At 39.4% G+C, this 15,872-nt stretch overlaps 1 protein-coding gene across 1 annotated transcript in view; it reads left to right on the top strand.

The window, feature by feature from the left end:
• Nucleotides 1-15,872, top strand: part of TIMMDC1 (translocase of inner mitochondrial membrane domain containing 1) — a 28,129-nt gene that overhangs the window by 4,814 nt on the left and 7,443 nt on the right. Inside the window, exons 3-4 of the mRNA XM_040984192.1 lie at nucleotides 2,521-2,609; nucleotides 3,088-3,155. Coding sequence (XP_040840126.1) covers nucleotides 2,521-2,609; nucleotides 3,088-3,155 — 157 coding nt within the window. The remainder of the gene's footprint in view (nucleotides 1-2,520; nucleotides 2,610-3,087; nucleotides 3,156-15,872) is intronic.

Below are 15,872 nucleotides of genomic sequence, written 5' to 3'. Positions count from 1 at the left end.
AACCGGTTTAGTTTCCCTCTCATACCCCTTCAATCTCCCTTATTCTGGACGTTTTGTTGTTGTTGTTGTTGTTTTGTTTTCATTATATTAACAGTTTTGGAAACTGTGGTTTTTTAGGTTTTTTAATCCCCTTCAATGTGTATTTTTATGATGATTTTTTATGTTTAGATTCAGACTGTGGTTTTTTGCCCAGAATGCCCTAGTGTTGACATTGTATTCTTATTAAGTTAAATTGGAAGAATGTGGTACTGTGTCCCTTTACTGTGTACTTTAGTATACAAATGGCATCTGCCAAGGTTATCCATTGGAAAATTATCATTTCTGTCTTTGTATTTAATAACTATTTTATGAGTACTTGTTATTCCTTTGAAACTGTAAATATCCTGTTTTTCATTAGAATTTTATTCTGTAGTTTTAGCTTTAAATGATAATATTTGCCTGAAACATTTATTTCTGTGGTGGTTGCCTGATGACCAGTTTTAAGTTCTCCTCATTCTTTCTACATTTATTGGTTAGTGTTCAGTTTTAAGGAAGTACTTTTCTCTCCTCTCCCACCATTTATTTATTTATTTACTTATTTTCAGTTTATATCAGTGCAGATTCATAGGTGCTTACTTTGTTTTATATTTTTATAGTCCATTATCATTAGTTGATACCTAAGTTAGTCTGGATTTGGACAGTTGGAGTCCTTCAAATTAACTCCTGTGTCTTTTGCTGTATCTGCATCATTCTTTGAATTTATCTTTGCTCTTAGCACAGCAAAATGCTCATAGCTGATTTTCACACTGATTTTCCAGTGCTGGTTCCGGAATTAGCCATTTCCCTGTGGAACTCTAATAACGTTTACTAGAGAATGGGGTTTAGGAAGCAAGGTGTGGGTTTTGAGTATGCACATGGATACTGGGGTAGCATTGCTTCTGGGCCCTAAGTAGGAAAATGAGTGTGTGTGTGTGTGTGTGTGTGTGTGTGTGTGTGTGTGTGTGTGTGTGGTGGGTGTTACACAAACATGGTCATATATCCATCTTTATCATTGTACCTCTATGTCATCTTTGCTTATTTATTTAAAATTCTGGGTTTATTTTAGTGAAACTTAAAAAAAAAACATTTATTTATTTTTATTTGAAAGGCAGAATTGCAGAGAGTAGGAGAGATAGAAAGAGAGCTCTTCATCCACTGGTTTACTTCCCAAGTGGCTGGAACAGCTAGACCTAGGCCCATTTGAAACCAGGACCTCTTCCGGATCTTCCATGTGGGTAAAGGGGCCCAAGTACTTGGACCATCCTCTGCCGCTTTTTCCACAGACATTAATTAACAGGGAACACAACTGGAAGTGGAGCAACTGGTATTCAAACTGGCTCTCGTATAGGATACCAACTACATAGGAGGTGGCTTAATCTTTTGTGCCACAGCACCCACCCCATATCTGCCTATTTATTAAAAGCTGTGAGTTGATACTGATAACTTTAGGGAAGATTTGAATTGGTTAAGGATCTGTTTAGGGATTCTTTCCGATTTTTTAAAAACCTGGACTTTACCCATGGTTTTATATCAAACTTGCTGCTTGCTTGTTGGTCTGATAGTGAAAATGGGATGTGGAGACAGGCAACATGTTCAAATTCTGCCTTTATCCTTTACCCGTGATGCCAGTTATAAACTTGCTCCTAAGGGGCAGGCACTTTGGCACAGTGGGTTTTGGCACTGCTTGACGCCTGCATCCCTTCTGAGCCAGCTCCCTGCTCCTGAGCCTAAGAAGGCAGCGGTGATGTCCCACACAGCTGGGTTTCTGCCACCCATGTGGAATATTGGATACAGTTCTAGGCTTCTGGCTTTGTACTGGTCCAGCTCTGGCGCTTGCAGACAATTCAAGAGTGAACCAGCAGGTGGAAGAACGCTTTCTTTCTGTATCTCCTTTTCTATTATTCTGCCTTTCAAATGAGTAAATCTTTAAAATCTTACCAAAAAAAAATAAGAAAAAGAAAAATTCCTCTTAAGCTTTAGTTAACACTAAAGCCTTTTCCTAGAAAGCATATTGTGAGATTAACTAAAAGAATGTGTTAATATATAACATGAGGTCAGTAAATATTAGTTTTGTTTTTTTCTTCTGTCCTTTTCCTGCATGAGCAATCTGTGTCTTAACTCCTGCTGTTTAATTTAGTATTCACTCAGTAGTTGTTCTTAATTCTTTCCCTAATGTTCCCTGAGTTTCAAAAGAAACTAATCCTTATGTTATGTATGCCATTGCATTTACCACATAGATTATCAGCAGGTACTTAATTGAGAAATTACATGGTTGACATAGCAATTCTTAATTCCATTTCCGCCTCCTGATAGAGTAGGCTGCGCATGGGCCTTTGCCTGTAGTGTCAATATCTGAAGCCTGAAACCCCTGGAGAATTTGTGTTTTCCTTTTTGTTTAGTGTACCTGACTAATGTATTGCTAACATTCTTTACTGTAGTTTTAGAATCAAGGAAGTCATCAAGGTTTCTTGGAATCTGACAGCTTTTTTTTCTTCACTTCAGCAAAGTGCACACCGTGCTGCCACGCGGGGCTTCATTCGCTATGGATGGCGCTGGAGTTGGAGAACTGCCTTGTTCGTGACTATATTCAAGTAAGTTTTCTCTGCACTGTGAGAGGGTCTTGGCATTCTTTGAGGAACTCGTTTTTTTAGCAAGTGGGAGTATAAAAGCTAAAGTCATTCATACTTTTTCTCAGGGACTTTGATCTGCCTTTGTGCTGCACGGTGGTTCAGTGAAAATGACACAGTTTTAATTTTGCCTCTGTGATGGCAGTCTGCCAAATAGATCAAGTAGATATAATAGTTTTAAGAAAGAAGAAAATCTGCCAAATTCTTCTTTCTGTTTCTAAGTGAATATTTACTTAGAATGAAATGATATCATTTGGTTCATTCTTCAGCAGAAGAGCCACCGACGAGGCCCATTAGCAGTCTGGAGTGTAGAAAGGGGGCCTAGACCTAGGACCTGTTAGAGCAGGAACCTCTAAAGCTATCATTTAGTGAAAGTGGCAATTGAGAAAATCAGTGGGATATGTTTTAAATCTAATGTTTTCTTTTGTGTCTTTCTTTCCAGCACAGTGAACACCAGTCTAAATGTGTACCGAAATGAAAATGCCCTAAGCCATTTTGTCATTGCAGGAGGTAAGACTTTTTTATTCTTTCTTATATTTTCTCAGTCTCACATATTGTTTAGAAAACGTGTAAGGAGGGGCCAGTTTTGTCGCATAGCAAGTTAAGCTTCCACCATCCCTTATAGATGCTGGTTCAGGTCCCAGCTGCCCCACTTCCTATCCAGCTCCTTGCTAATGTGTTTGGGAAACCAGTAAGGTGACCCAGTTGCACCCATGTGGGAAGCTCCAGAAGGAACTCCAGGTTCCTGGCTTTGCCCTGGTCTAAACCTGGTCATTAGAGCCATTTGACGAATGGACCAACAGATGGAAGATACTGTCTGTTATCCTCTCTCTAACTCTGCCTGTGAAATAAAATTTTAAAATACATCATAAAAAGAAAAATATGTAAGAAGTTAAAAATCAGAATTACTTGATGTTTTTTAATTGGAAAGTCGGATTTACAAAGAGAGACAGAAAGATCTTCCGTCCACTGGTTTACTCACCAAGTGTCCACAATGGCCAGAGCTGTGCCGATCTGAAGCCAAGAGCTTCTGGGGCTGCCATGCAGGTGCAGGGTCCCAAGGCTTTGGGTCATTCTCCACTGTTTTCCTAGGCCACAAGCAGGGAGCTGGAAGGCAAGTGGAGCAGCTGGGATATGCACAGGTACCCATATGGGATCCTAGTGTGTGCAAAGCCAGGACTTTAGCTACTAGGCTACCTCGCTGGGCCTTACTGAATTCTTATATTGGCTTTTCATCTACTTCACTTAGCATTCTTTTTTTTTTTTTTTTTAAGATTTTATTTATTTATTTGAAAGGCAGAATTACAGAGAAGAAAGAAAAAGAGAGAGTGATGTCCTCCATCTGCTGGTTCATTCCCTGAAATGTCCACAGCGGCTGGGCTGAGCCAGGCTGAAGCCAGGAGCCAGGAGCTTACCCTGGATTTCCTTTATGATGCCTCTGCTGGTCTCCCAGGCACAGTAGCAGGGAGCTGGTTCAGACGTGCAGTAGCTGGGACTGAAACCTATGCCTGTGTGACATGACATCATTGCAGGCTACAGCTTTATCCACTGCACTGCCGTGCTGACCCCCACTCAGCATTCTTGAAAATGCACTTATGAGAAGCATTATAGTTGGCTTTGGTATACTTCTAAACAAAACTACCAAGATCCTTGATTTTGTTGAATTTCAGAGTCTGATGTGGATGGTAAAATAAAAAAAAGCAGGTCCCTGTGGTAGAAGTAACAAAGAGTTGGGAATGGGATCTGACCGGGACAGGTGGTGGGGGGGTCAGAGAAGGCCTCTCTGAGGAAGTGACGTTCAAGGGGACGAGCAAGCTCTGCAAAGAAGAGGGCAAGGCTCTAAGGCAAGACCTTGCCCCTGAGCGGGGAAATCAGCACGACAGCAGGCTGAGTACTGAGGTTGAGATGTGGTTGGTCAGGGGAGGCAGGAGTAGTTTACATAGTAAGTTTGGATTTTGTTTTAAAGCTCTCTGCCTATAGAAATGCCTCTATTAAATGACCATGAAAGTAGAATACAGTGGTGAGGACAGAACCCAGAACATAGAGTAGGGATTGGGAAGACACTGTTCGGAGAATACAAAATTTCACTTAGACTGGAAGAACTTCAAAGATCGGTATTGTAACACAGTGACTACAGTTAAGCATACTGTGGTTTGTCCTTGGGAATGGCTAAAAGAGCCGGTTTTAAGTGTTCTCACTGCAGCCAAAAAGTGCGACAATTAGTATACATGTTGAGCTTGATTTAGTTATTTCCACAGTAAATGTGTGTATTATTTCATAAAAACTCATAAATTCTGAAAATAACCTTTAAAAATGTATTTGTAACCAATTTCAAACTTGCAAAAAGTTCCAAAATGCATGTTCCAGTAGATACAGAGATTTAACTATTATTAGCATTTTACTCCATGTGCTTTAGATAACAGCACTATGAAAAGTTTATGGGGAAAATAGAATTAAAAGACAAATTTATTTTGGTGCAAGCACATTTTAAAATCTCTACGTACTCTGCAATATGCATTGTTCATGAACTTTGTGAAGACTTTACATTCAGAGTTTTTTAATTATGCTGAAACTTGAACTTCACATCCAATGGAAACATTTTAAAATATAGAACTAAGCAGAGGCACAAATAGCACTGGAGCCGGAGAAAATGTGCAGCTCCTCAGTTACATTACTGTCTAGGATGTCTGCATCAAGTCCTGTGTCCTCATCTTCCACTCCACCTTCCCACTGATGTGTATCCTGGGGGCAGCAGGCAATGTTCAAGCAGTGGGTCGCTGCCACCCTCGTGGGGGAGGCAGGTGGAGTTCCAGGCTCCCTGTTTTGGCCTTGACCAGCCCACTGTTGTGTACATTTTAGGAGTCACCCTGCAAGTGGAAGACAATGCCTGTTTTTTCTCTCTTTTCAATAAAATGAAAATAAGCACATTTTAAAAAATAATGTAAAAGATTTGCTCTAAATTACTAGGATTTACTTTTTAAAATATATAAATGTATGTTGGTATTTTATAGACTCAGATGCTTATTATCCAAAACAAATTTTCCTTTCTCCTTTTTCCTCTCTTGCTCCTGCTGTTGTGTTTTCTATCATATGTCCTGTTCAGTGACAAACCAAGAAGTTGAGGAAGGGTATTTGTCTTTATTTCCTTCTTTCCTATGTTTCTTCTTGTCAGTTTTTCTTAAATAAATATGGAATCTTTTCACCTTTTCTTATTCCCATTGCTGCTGTTACTTCTACTGCATTTCTTTTCTTTTCTTTTTTTTTAAAGGTTTATTTATTTATTGGAAAGTCAGATATACAGAGAGGAGGAGAGACAGAGAGGAAGATCTTCCATCTGATGATTCATTCTCCAGGTGACTGCAACTGCCAGAGCTGAGCTGATCCACAGCCAGGAGCCACGAGCTTCTTCCAGGTCTCCCATGCGGGTGCAGGGTCCCAAGGCTTTGGGCTGTCCTCGACTGCTTTCCCAGGTCAGAAGCAGGGAGCTGGATGGGAAGTGAGGCTGTCGGGATTAGAACCGGTGCCCATATGGGATCCCAGTGTATTCAAGGTGAGGACTTTACCTGCTAGGCCACTGTGCTGAGCCCAAAGTTTCTGTTTTAATGTGTATTTATTTTCATCTACTTAGAAAAAGAGTAACAGAGAGAGAGAAAGGTCTCTTCCTTCTACTGGCTTACTCCTTGAATGCCCATGACAGCCAAGACTCGGCCAGGATAAAACTAAGAGCTTGGAACTTCATCTGGATCTCCGCTATGGGTGGCAGGAGCCTAAGCACCTGAGCACTTGGAGGTGTACATTAGCAGGAAGCTGGATCAGAAGCAGAGCAGCTGCAGCTTAAACCAGCACTCCATTGTGGGCTCTGGGTTTCCCATACAACTTTAATATCAATTCTTGATCTAACCTCTCATCTAAGCACTATTATTTTTTAAGATTTATTTATTTATAAAAATAGTGGAAAGACATTTATGAAGAGAAGGAGAGACTGGAGAAAGTGCTTCCATCTGCTGCTTCACTCACCTAGTGGCCGCAGCAGCCGGATCGGAGCTGACCTGGAGCCAGGAATTTCTTTAGGTCTCCCACTGGGGTGCAGAGTCCCCTGGGCCATCCTCTTCTGCTTTCCCAACCATAAGCAGGAAGCTGGTGGGAAGCAGATGAGCCAGGGCAGGAATTGTTGCCTGGTGCATGCGAGGTGAGGACTTTAGCCACTAGGCTACTGTGCCAGGACCCTAAGCACCATTTTCTAAAAAAATTATTTTTTCTTTTACTGTTTTCCATGATACATTTTTAGGTATAGGAATTCATCTCTCTCCCCTACTTTCAGCCTTCAACTTTTTCCTCCCATCATTCGCCTCCTACGTATTATCACAATACTATAGGGTTTTTAAAATTTATTTGTTTTTATTGAAAAGGCAGATTTACAGGAAGGAGAGAGAGAGAGAGAGATATCTTCTGTGTGCTGGTTCCCTTCCCAAGCAGCCACAACAGCCAGAGCTGAGCAGATTGTAAAGCCAGGAGCCAGGAGGTTCTTCCAGGTCTCCCTTGGGGATTTAGGGTGCCAAGGCTTTGGGCTGTGCTGTACTGCTTTCCAGGCCACAGCCAGGGAGCTGGGTGGGAAGTGGAGCAGCTGGGACAGGAACCGACACCCATGTGGAATCTTAGTGTATGCAAGGCAAGGACTTTAGCCCCTAGGCTACTGCACTGGGCCCAGTAGTGTAGTCTTACAAGTTTAACTTTCTGACATTTAAATATGTCATGCCATTTTAAGTACAGTCATTTGTATAAAACCTAGTATCGTATTTTACAAGTATAGTTAAAAGTTTCATTGCAAGTCTTTAACCTTGTAGGTTATATTGGGATCGCCACGCCCAGCATTGTTTTGCATTATGTAGTTTGGTTCTTCTTCATACACGCACCTTTTCACTGCTGCAGCTGATTTGATTCAGCTCCGGTTGATAGCTTTCCAAGTGCAGATTACTGGTCAGTCTGTGCTACCCTAGGAAGTTCTCCTCAGCCTCTGGTTTTCTATTTTTAGTTTTACTTCAGTACCTTTTTTCCTGTAATTCTCATATTTACTATAGCTTTAGCCAGGTACTACTCACTGTATTATAGCTATTTACTTATTTTGCTTTCACATTAGAATGAATTACTTGATTTCAAAGAAAATGCCTTTCATGTCCCCATCACTTGACGCATAGTAGAATATATATATTTCCTCATTCATTATAAAAATTATTTGTAAAAGAAGAGGAGAAAAATATTCCTGACATAATATAAATTTTTATCTGAAACCAGCAACCAACACTGTACTGTGTGGTGTGACTCTAGGGTAATTTCTCTTGAATGTGGTATGTCAAGGATTCCTTCTCATCCTGTTTATCTGACGTTTGTCCAGACATTCGTAAAAGGATATTCAACATCTGCCATGGTACATGCTGTCCTCAGAAAGCACCAATAAGATTGGGCAGAATTATTAAAAGCACTCATTTGGATATGCTGGAAACTGACAAATCGAGAAGCCTTATTTAAGAATATCTACTGAACCTCTGTAAGAACAATGGGAGTCTGTGATATTTCATCCTTCACTTAGTTCCAAATTTTTTGGTGCTATGTTCCAGGAAAGTAGGGCAGGCTCAGAGAACTAGCAGTTTTGCTATACTTGGGGGCTGTTAATTTCTGGGGGGAGGGGATAGCAGAATAGAAAATTCCATTTTAAGGATAGCACAGAAAACATTTCGTGTGAATAAGGAAAGACAGCATGTAAAGCCTGAGGTTTTGATTACTGTTTCTGGCAAGCAGTAGATTGTCAGGGTAGGCAGAATTTAATAACATATTAAGGGAACAAAACAGTCAAAGAAAACCTGCATAAGATCTTAATTATTCTATGGAAGTTCTTGCAACATATGTGAGGATAAATACATACTCAGGAGAGACTGTTAAGGGCCCTAGCAAGCTACTTCTCTCATTGAATAGGAGTCCTGGTGAATATATAAAGTCTAAAAAGACTTGTAAGCTTCCTGAACTTTAAGTGCATTCACTAAGTCAAAGACAAATCTATTGAAAATTTAGAGCCTTAGAAGCTGTTAAAGCATGCTTTTGACAAACCATTGGCTAACTATTATGCCAGTGCAATTCCTCAGAAATCAGATATGAATATAAAAATGGTGGCTCTATGTAAACATTATCACAATAAAATAATTACAAAAAATTAAAAATAGCGACTGACACGTTGGCTCAACTGGCTAGTCCTCCACCTCCAAGTGGCAGCATCCCATGTGGGCACTGGTTCATGTCCTGGCTGTTCCACTTCTGATCAGATTCCCAGCTTATGGCCTGGTAAAGCAGCAGAGGATAGCCCAATTTCTTGGGACTCTGCTGCTGTGTGGAAGACTCAGAAGAAACTTCAGGATCCTGGCTTTGGATTAGCCATTGCAGCTTTTTGGGGAGTGAATCAATGAAAGGAATATGTCTGTTTCTGTCTCTCCTTCTCTCTGTAAATCTGCCTTTCTAATAAAAACAAATCTTCAAAGAAAGAAAAACTGAAAACACATCTGTGGCTGCACACTGTAGAACTGGTTAAGTCGCAGCATTAAGAACTATAACCATGCCTGTACGAGCCTGAAAGCAGGAGTATGTTATTTAAAAAATGCTCTGTTTTTAACAAAGACAACAGAAAAAAGAAAAAAAAAACTTTGAAAAACTGGGAGCATGGAATGGACAGAATCAAGGGGAGAGCTTCTCCTGGAGGGACCTGTCTTTTTGGACATAGCCAACTAAAGACTTCAAATGATATATAAAGAATTGGATAAAAATATGACCATGATTCATCAAGTAGAGAAGATCAGGGGCTGGTACCATGGTGCAGTAGGTTAAGTATCCTTCTCTCTCTATCTCTAACTTTTTCAAATAAAAATAAAATAACTTGTAAAAAAATAAAGATCCGCGAAGACTGAAATTTGAAAGTAATCAGGTGAGAATTCTGGAGTTGATAAATAGTAGTGGAAGTTAAAAATTCTCTGTGGAGAAGGAGGTCAACAGAGGGCCTGGTAGAAGATGATCAGTGGTCTTGAAGATAAAACGGTACAGATTGTCTTCTGAAGGAAAGACTTTAAAAATGAAGAGGAACCAGCTGGGCTTCAGAGCCCTGTGAGATACCCCGGAGCATCCCAATGGGCTTGTAGCAAGAATTCCAGAAAGGCAGACACAGTATTTGAAGAAATACAAATGAAGCCATGGCTTCCCAAATTTGATGCAAAACAAACTACACGTCTAAGAAGTTCTAAGTTACAAGAAGGGAAAGTACAGGAAGGGTCATACCTATATATGTCATAGTTAAATCATTAAAGGATACAGGAAAAATCCTGGAAGCTGCAAGGAAACACACCAGTGTCTCACACACAGGGAATACCCAACAGGGTGAGTGGCTGTCTTCTCACCTTGAGTGAAGAGGCAGAAGCCGTGGGAGTGGCTAAGTTCAGAATGCTTACTCAGAAAAGAATGATCAGTTAACCAGACGTTCCATCTCTAGCTGTTCCTCAGAAAGGAAGGCAAAGACACCGCCAGACAAAGACAGGAAATTTGTTACTTGCAGACCTGCTTTACCAAAGTGCTTAATATTCTGCAGGACAAAAGGAAGTGATACCAGTTGAAAACTAAAATCTGTGTGAAGACTTGAAGAGCATTAATAAAGGTAGTTGTATAAGGAATTATAAAAGGCAATGTGAATGTAGTTCTCTTAATTGATCTAAAAGATGTAACTACTAAAATTGAAGTTTGGGTATATATCATTTATTGATATCTGTGACAACAATAGCACAAAAAGAGCAGGAGTAGAGATGTATAAAAAGGAATGATACCAAATAGGAATTAGGAAAAAATGAAAAGTACCCAAAATGCTAAATATGTAGGTTATTCAAAGAAATATAAAATAATTGTTTTTCTTGTCTTTCATCACTTCTTTAAAATACATGAAGTTATATTAATAATCATAATTATATAATTGTGTTGGCTTTTCAAAAAAGTTATTTATTGAAAAGACAGATTTACGGAAACAAGGAGATAGAGAAAGATCTTCCATCTGCTGGCTCACCCCTGAAGTGGCCGCATAGGCCGGAGCTAAGCTAATCTGAAGCTAGGAGTCGAGAGCTGGGAGCTTCTTTGAGTCACATCTGTGCAGGTCCCAAGGCCTTGGGCCATTCCCCATCACTTTCCCAGGCCACAGGCAAGTGCGTACAAGGCAAGGATTTAGCCACTGAGCCATCGCACCAGACCCAATTGTGTTGGATTTTAAAGTATCTCACATTTATGACAATAATAGCATGAAGGTAAGAGAACTAAATTGGAAGGAAGTGTCTGTTCTGTCTTGTTGGAATCAAGTCAGTGCTTACATGAAGTAAATTATGATGAGCTTAGATAGATTTTATAGTGAAGAGGAGTGAGTTTTGAAAATGTTAGATTGACTGCCACTGTTGCATTGTGGATAAAGCCACTGTCTGTAGCACTGGCATCCCATGTGGATACCAGTTCAGGTCCTGGCTGCTCTTCTGATCCACTTGCCTGCTAATATGCCTGGGAAGCAGTGGAAGATGGCCCAAACGCTTGGACCTCTGCACCCAAATAGGAAACCTGGAGGAGGAAACTCCAGGTTCCTGGCTGGAGTTTAAGGATCATTTAAGGAGTGAATCAGCAGATGGAAGATCTCTCTCTCTCCATCTTTTATTTCTCTGTAACTCAGCCTTTCAAATGAATAAATATTTTTAAAAATTAGAAAATCCCAAAGGAATTAAGTTAGACATATAGAAAATAAATAATTAGTGGCAAGCCTAAAATCAAGCTATATGAGTAGTAAATTCATTATGAATGGATTAAGTTTCATTGTTATGTTTTCCTCTCAACACTCTGTACTCTGGTTGTCTAGTTTCTGAGGATAAGTCAGATATAATTCTTATCTTTGTTCTTCTAAGTGAAGGTTATTCTGGCTTGTTTCAGGTTTTTTTCTCTGATTGGAAGATGATAGACCCACCTGTCACGTGGGGGACTTTTATTCTGCTTGCTCTTGGCCAAACTTCTTGGGGAAAATTTGCAGTCACTATCTCAAATAGCTGTGTTTTTTCTGTTCTCTCCTCTGTCTCCTTTTGGTATTTCAGTTATATTTATTTACACCTTTTGCATTTGACCCACAGTTCTTGGATATTCTCTGCTGCGTTTTTCCCCATCTTTTTTCTCTGTTATTTTTGGGAAGAGATTTTTTTAGCTATATCCAGTCTGTTGATGAGTACATCAAAGGCATTCTTCTTTTCTGTGGCTGCTTTTGATTCCTAGCGTCTTTCCGTTTCTGTCTGGGTTTCCATCTCTGTGCTTACATTGCCCATCTGTTCTTGCATTCCATCTACTTTGTCCCTTAGGGCTCTTGTGATGGTAATCATGGTTGTTTTGAATTCTTGGTCTGATAATTCCAACATCCCTGCCATATCTGAGTCTGGTTGATGCTTGCTCTGTCTCCTCAAACTGTGTTTTTACCATTTCAAAAGCTGTGTAATTTTTTTTTTCACCAGGGCTAGACATAATGTGCCTGGTTAAAAGGAATAAACAAGTAGACCTTTAGCGGTGTGATAATGAGCTTTTGGAGGGAGAGAGCATTTTGTAGCTCAGGGATTAGAACTTGTCTTTTAGTAAGCGTGTGCTTCTGAGCTGGCAGCCTCACAAGGCAAGGGTTGGTCCTTCCTTCTGGGTGGGATAGGACAGCTGGAGAGGGCTGCCGTTGGATCCCCATTGGTGGCTAGAGCAAGTTGCAGTGGTTATTTTACAAGTTGGTTAGTCTCAGGTATAGATGAGTCAATGAAGAGACCAGAAAAACTTCTTGGTTCCTTTGTTTTCCACCAAGATGCCAAAGCACCTCATTAGGGAGGAGGGATATTTTTTTTTTATCAAGAAGTGTTAGGCAATCAGATTTATACCTGGAAAAAAATTTGGTTTTAAAATTTTGCTTTTATTATTTTTTAACGGAAAGGAGGTATACAAAGAGAGGAAAATATGGAGAAAAGGATCTCTATCTTCTGATTTGCTCCGCAATTGTCTGCCACAGTTGGAGCTGAGCATATCCAAAGCCAGGAGTCAGGAGCCTCTTCTGGGTCTCCTACATGGTTGCAGGGTCCCCAGGCTTGGGACCATCCTTGAATGCTTTCCCAGGCCACAAACAGGGAGCTGGATGGGAAGTGGAGCAGTTGAGATACAAACTGGCACCCATATAGGATCCCGGCTCATGGAAGACGAGGATTTAGCCACTAGGCTATCATGTTGGGCTCGTTGTGGGAAAAAAATTTAACAACTATCTAATAAATATAAAACTGTAAAATTCAAAATGATGCAAAAACTTGAATAAAATTAAAACTATGGGAAGAAAATAGAAGTAAATATTTGTGACCTTTGGTAAGGCAAAAACTCATTAAACATGATAGTATAGTTAAGGAAAAGATCATAAATTGAACTTGATTCTATTTTTTTTTATATGTGTTTATTTGTTTGAAGACAGAGCAACAGAGAGCTTTGGCCAGCTTTCTCAGAACACTTTCATGGTAAGCTAATGTTACCATTCTTTGGCCCTCCAGAATGTCAACATACAAAATGCCTAGAACATGCAAAAAATAGCAGCAGCAACAAAAGCTTGATTTGCTTTCATGAAACCACTTCCACCTGGTGGTCAGCTTTGCAAAATTTATGTTGGTCTGACAGGCACCCTTTTTAAACTGGCATCTTATCCTGCTTAGTATATCAAATTAGATGTTCAGACATAGCAGGTGGGTTTTAATTATTTTCACACAAGACACATTGAAAGTCAGACATAGTTTTGTTTTCCTTTCTTTTATAAAATTTTGTTTATTTGAAAGGCAGAGCAGCAGAAAAATAGTGATCTTCTTCCGGATCCCTCAACCCTAGCTGAGCCACATCAAATCGGACTTACCTGAGTGGCAGGGGACTGGAGCTGGGTTAGCAGGATGCTGGCACTGCATAGGAGCTGAGGTCCCCCTTGTCAGTGTGCTTGTAGCAAACCCCAACAGGGAGTAACCATTGTGCATCAACTCACGTTGGGTAAATAAATTGTGGTCTGTTCTGTTGAGTATTTTAAGCAGTTAAAAAGCTAGAAGTAAGACTTGATAGTGTTTGGTTCTATTTACAGAAAATAACCAGAATTAGTGAATCTGTTAAGCCAAAAAGTAGATTTGTAATTGCCTATGAAAGGGCTGGGAAGGAGGAGAAACTTGAGCTGGGTGGGCGGGAGCTTCCTGTGATGAGAGGAAGATTGTGAAGCAGGTCACGGTCATGGTTGCCACTAAATGTAGCTAATCGTTCCAGCAGAAGTTTTTGAGTTGCATGTTTAGGTGATTTTTTTAATATGAAAATTAAATACTCAGTGAGACTATTAAAAGGATGGGGAAAGGACATGTTTCTAGATAGGAGAAAGCAATATTTAAAAAACATTGCTTGAAAATTTATTGCTACTAATCAGTATAACAACGATTCTTTGAAAAATAAAGTTTTCATTATAATAGTAACAATTATATAACAAAAACCATAAATTTAATGAATATGTAACTTTCTTTTTTCTTTTTTTTTCCTTTTCCTAAAGATCTACTTTATTTTTTGTTGGAAAGACAGATACACAGAGAGGAGAGACAGAGAGAAAGATCTTTCGTCTACTGGTTTACTCCCCAAGTGGCCACCATGACCGGAGCTGAGCCAAAGCCAGGAGCCAGGAGCTTCTTCTGGGTCTCCTATGTGAGAGCAGGGTCCCAAGACTTTGGGCCGTCCTCTGCTGCTTTCCCAGGCCACAAGCAGGGAGCTGGATGGGAAGTGGAGCAGCTGGGATTAGAACTGGCACCCATATGGGATCCCTGGCACATGCAAAATGAGGACTTTTAGGCATTAGGCTATTGTGCCAGGCCCTGAATGTGTAACTTCTATAAAGAAAATTACAAAAAAAAAATTCCCAAACAGAAGAAGATTACAAATTATATATACAATTTATATATATATATATAGAGAGAGAGAGAGGGAAAATTTTCAATTAGCCCAGGAGTCTACTTAATTTATAAATAGGTGGGAGTTCAGATAAACATCTGATTTCCTTTAAAACATAACCTGATAGCTTGTCTATAGCATATCTAAAATGCTGATCCTGTGGGCATGGCAATGGCAAATAAAGTCAGTAAAGGAATAATAATGGGATCTTGGAATTGTTAGATATTAAAATGTGAAATCACAAGAAGTTAACAACAACAAAAAATCACAATAAGTTGAATGGAGAAGAGTATTGACAAATCTGTAAAACAGAATTCAATGGCTAAAAGCAAAGCCATGCACATTAAAAAACAAAGTGGAATAAATGTTATATTTCAGATACATGGTAAGAGAACCATAGTTCATGAACTTGAGTAGTTATTAACTGGAAAGAAGCAAGCTTGTAACTAATACAGTATAATATAGTTCATTAAAGTACTTATTTTTAAAAGTCTATAAAATATTAGAAAAATTTATCTGATTTCTTGCTGGGAAAATATGTAAATATATATGTGTGTAGATACATATTTTATGCATAAAACAGCTAGAAACTTATTAACATGCTTAGTTGCATAAACTTCACTCCTTCCTTCTTGTTGGTGTTTTTCAAATAAGATTAAAAAAATTAAAGCTTTAAAAATGCTCATGTCTTTTGGTTTAAGAATTCCACTTGTATGAGATCATCCTAAGGAACCAATTAAATGTAGCCTGCTCCTGATGCATGTTTTTGGAGTGTTAGCCTGTGGAAGGGGGTGTGTCTATGGCTCACTGTCTCCAAAATAAATAAAAATCAAGAAAATTATGTTGAAGACGACAAGAAAAAAACCTCATTACTGCTTCTAAGTAATGATAGTGAAGATAACTTTTTTTTTTTTTTTGGCAATTTAGAAAATGTTTAAATGGTGATGTAAGATTTCAGTAGAAACCTCAGGGCCTGGCATGGTTGCCTAGTGGCTGAAGTCCTCGCCTTGCATGCACCAGTATCAAAATAAATAGATCTTTAAAAATAAATAAACAGCAACCTGAAAATTTCCCCCCATTTTATTTGAAAGGCATAGAGACATAGTCTGTACTCTGAGTTTGCAAATGCAACAGCCAGGGCTAGGCCAGATGAAAGCCAGGATCTTGAAACTTACTCCAGGTCTCATAGATAACAGGAAACCAAGTTTTGGG

Source organism: Ochotona curzoniae, unplaced genomic scaffold (genome assembly GCF_017591425.1).
Source record: "Ochotona curzoniae isolate NIBS_2020 unplaced genomic scaffold, NIBS_Ocur_1.0 contig_4093, whole genome shotgun sequence".
NCBI lineage: Eukaryota > Metazoa > Chordata > Mammalia > Lagomorpha > Ochotonidae > Ochotona > Ochotona curzoniae.
Note: the sequence above shows the minus strand (reverse complement) of the source record. Positions and strands in the feature narration are given on the sequence as shown.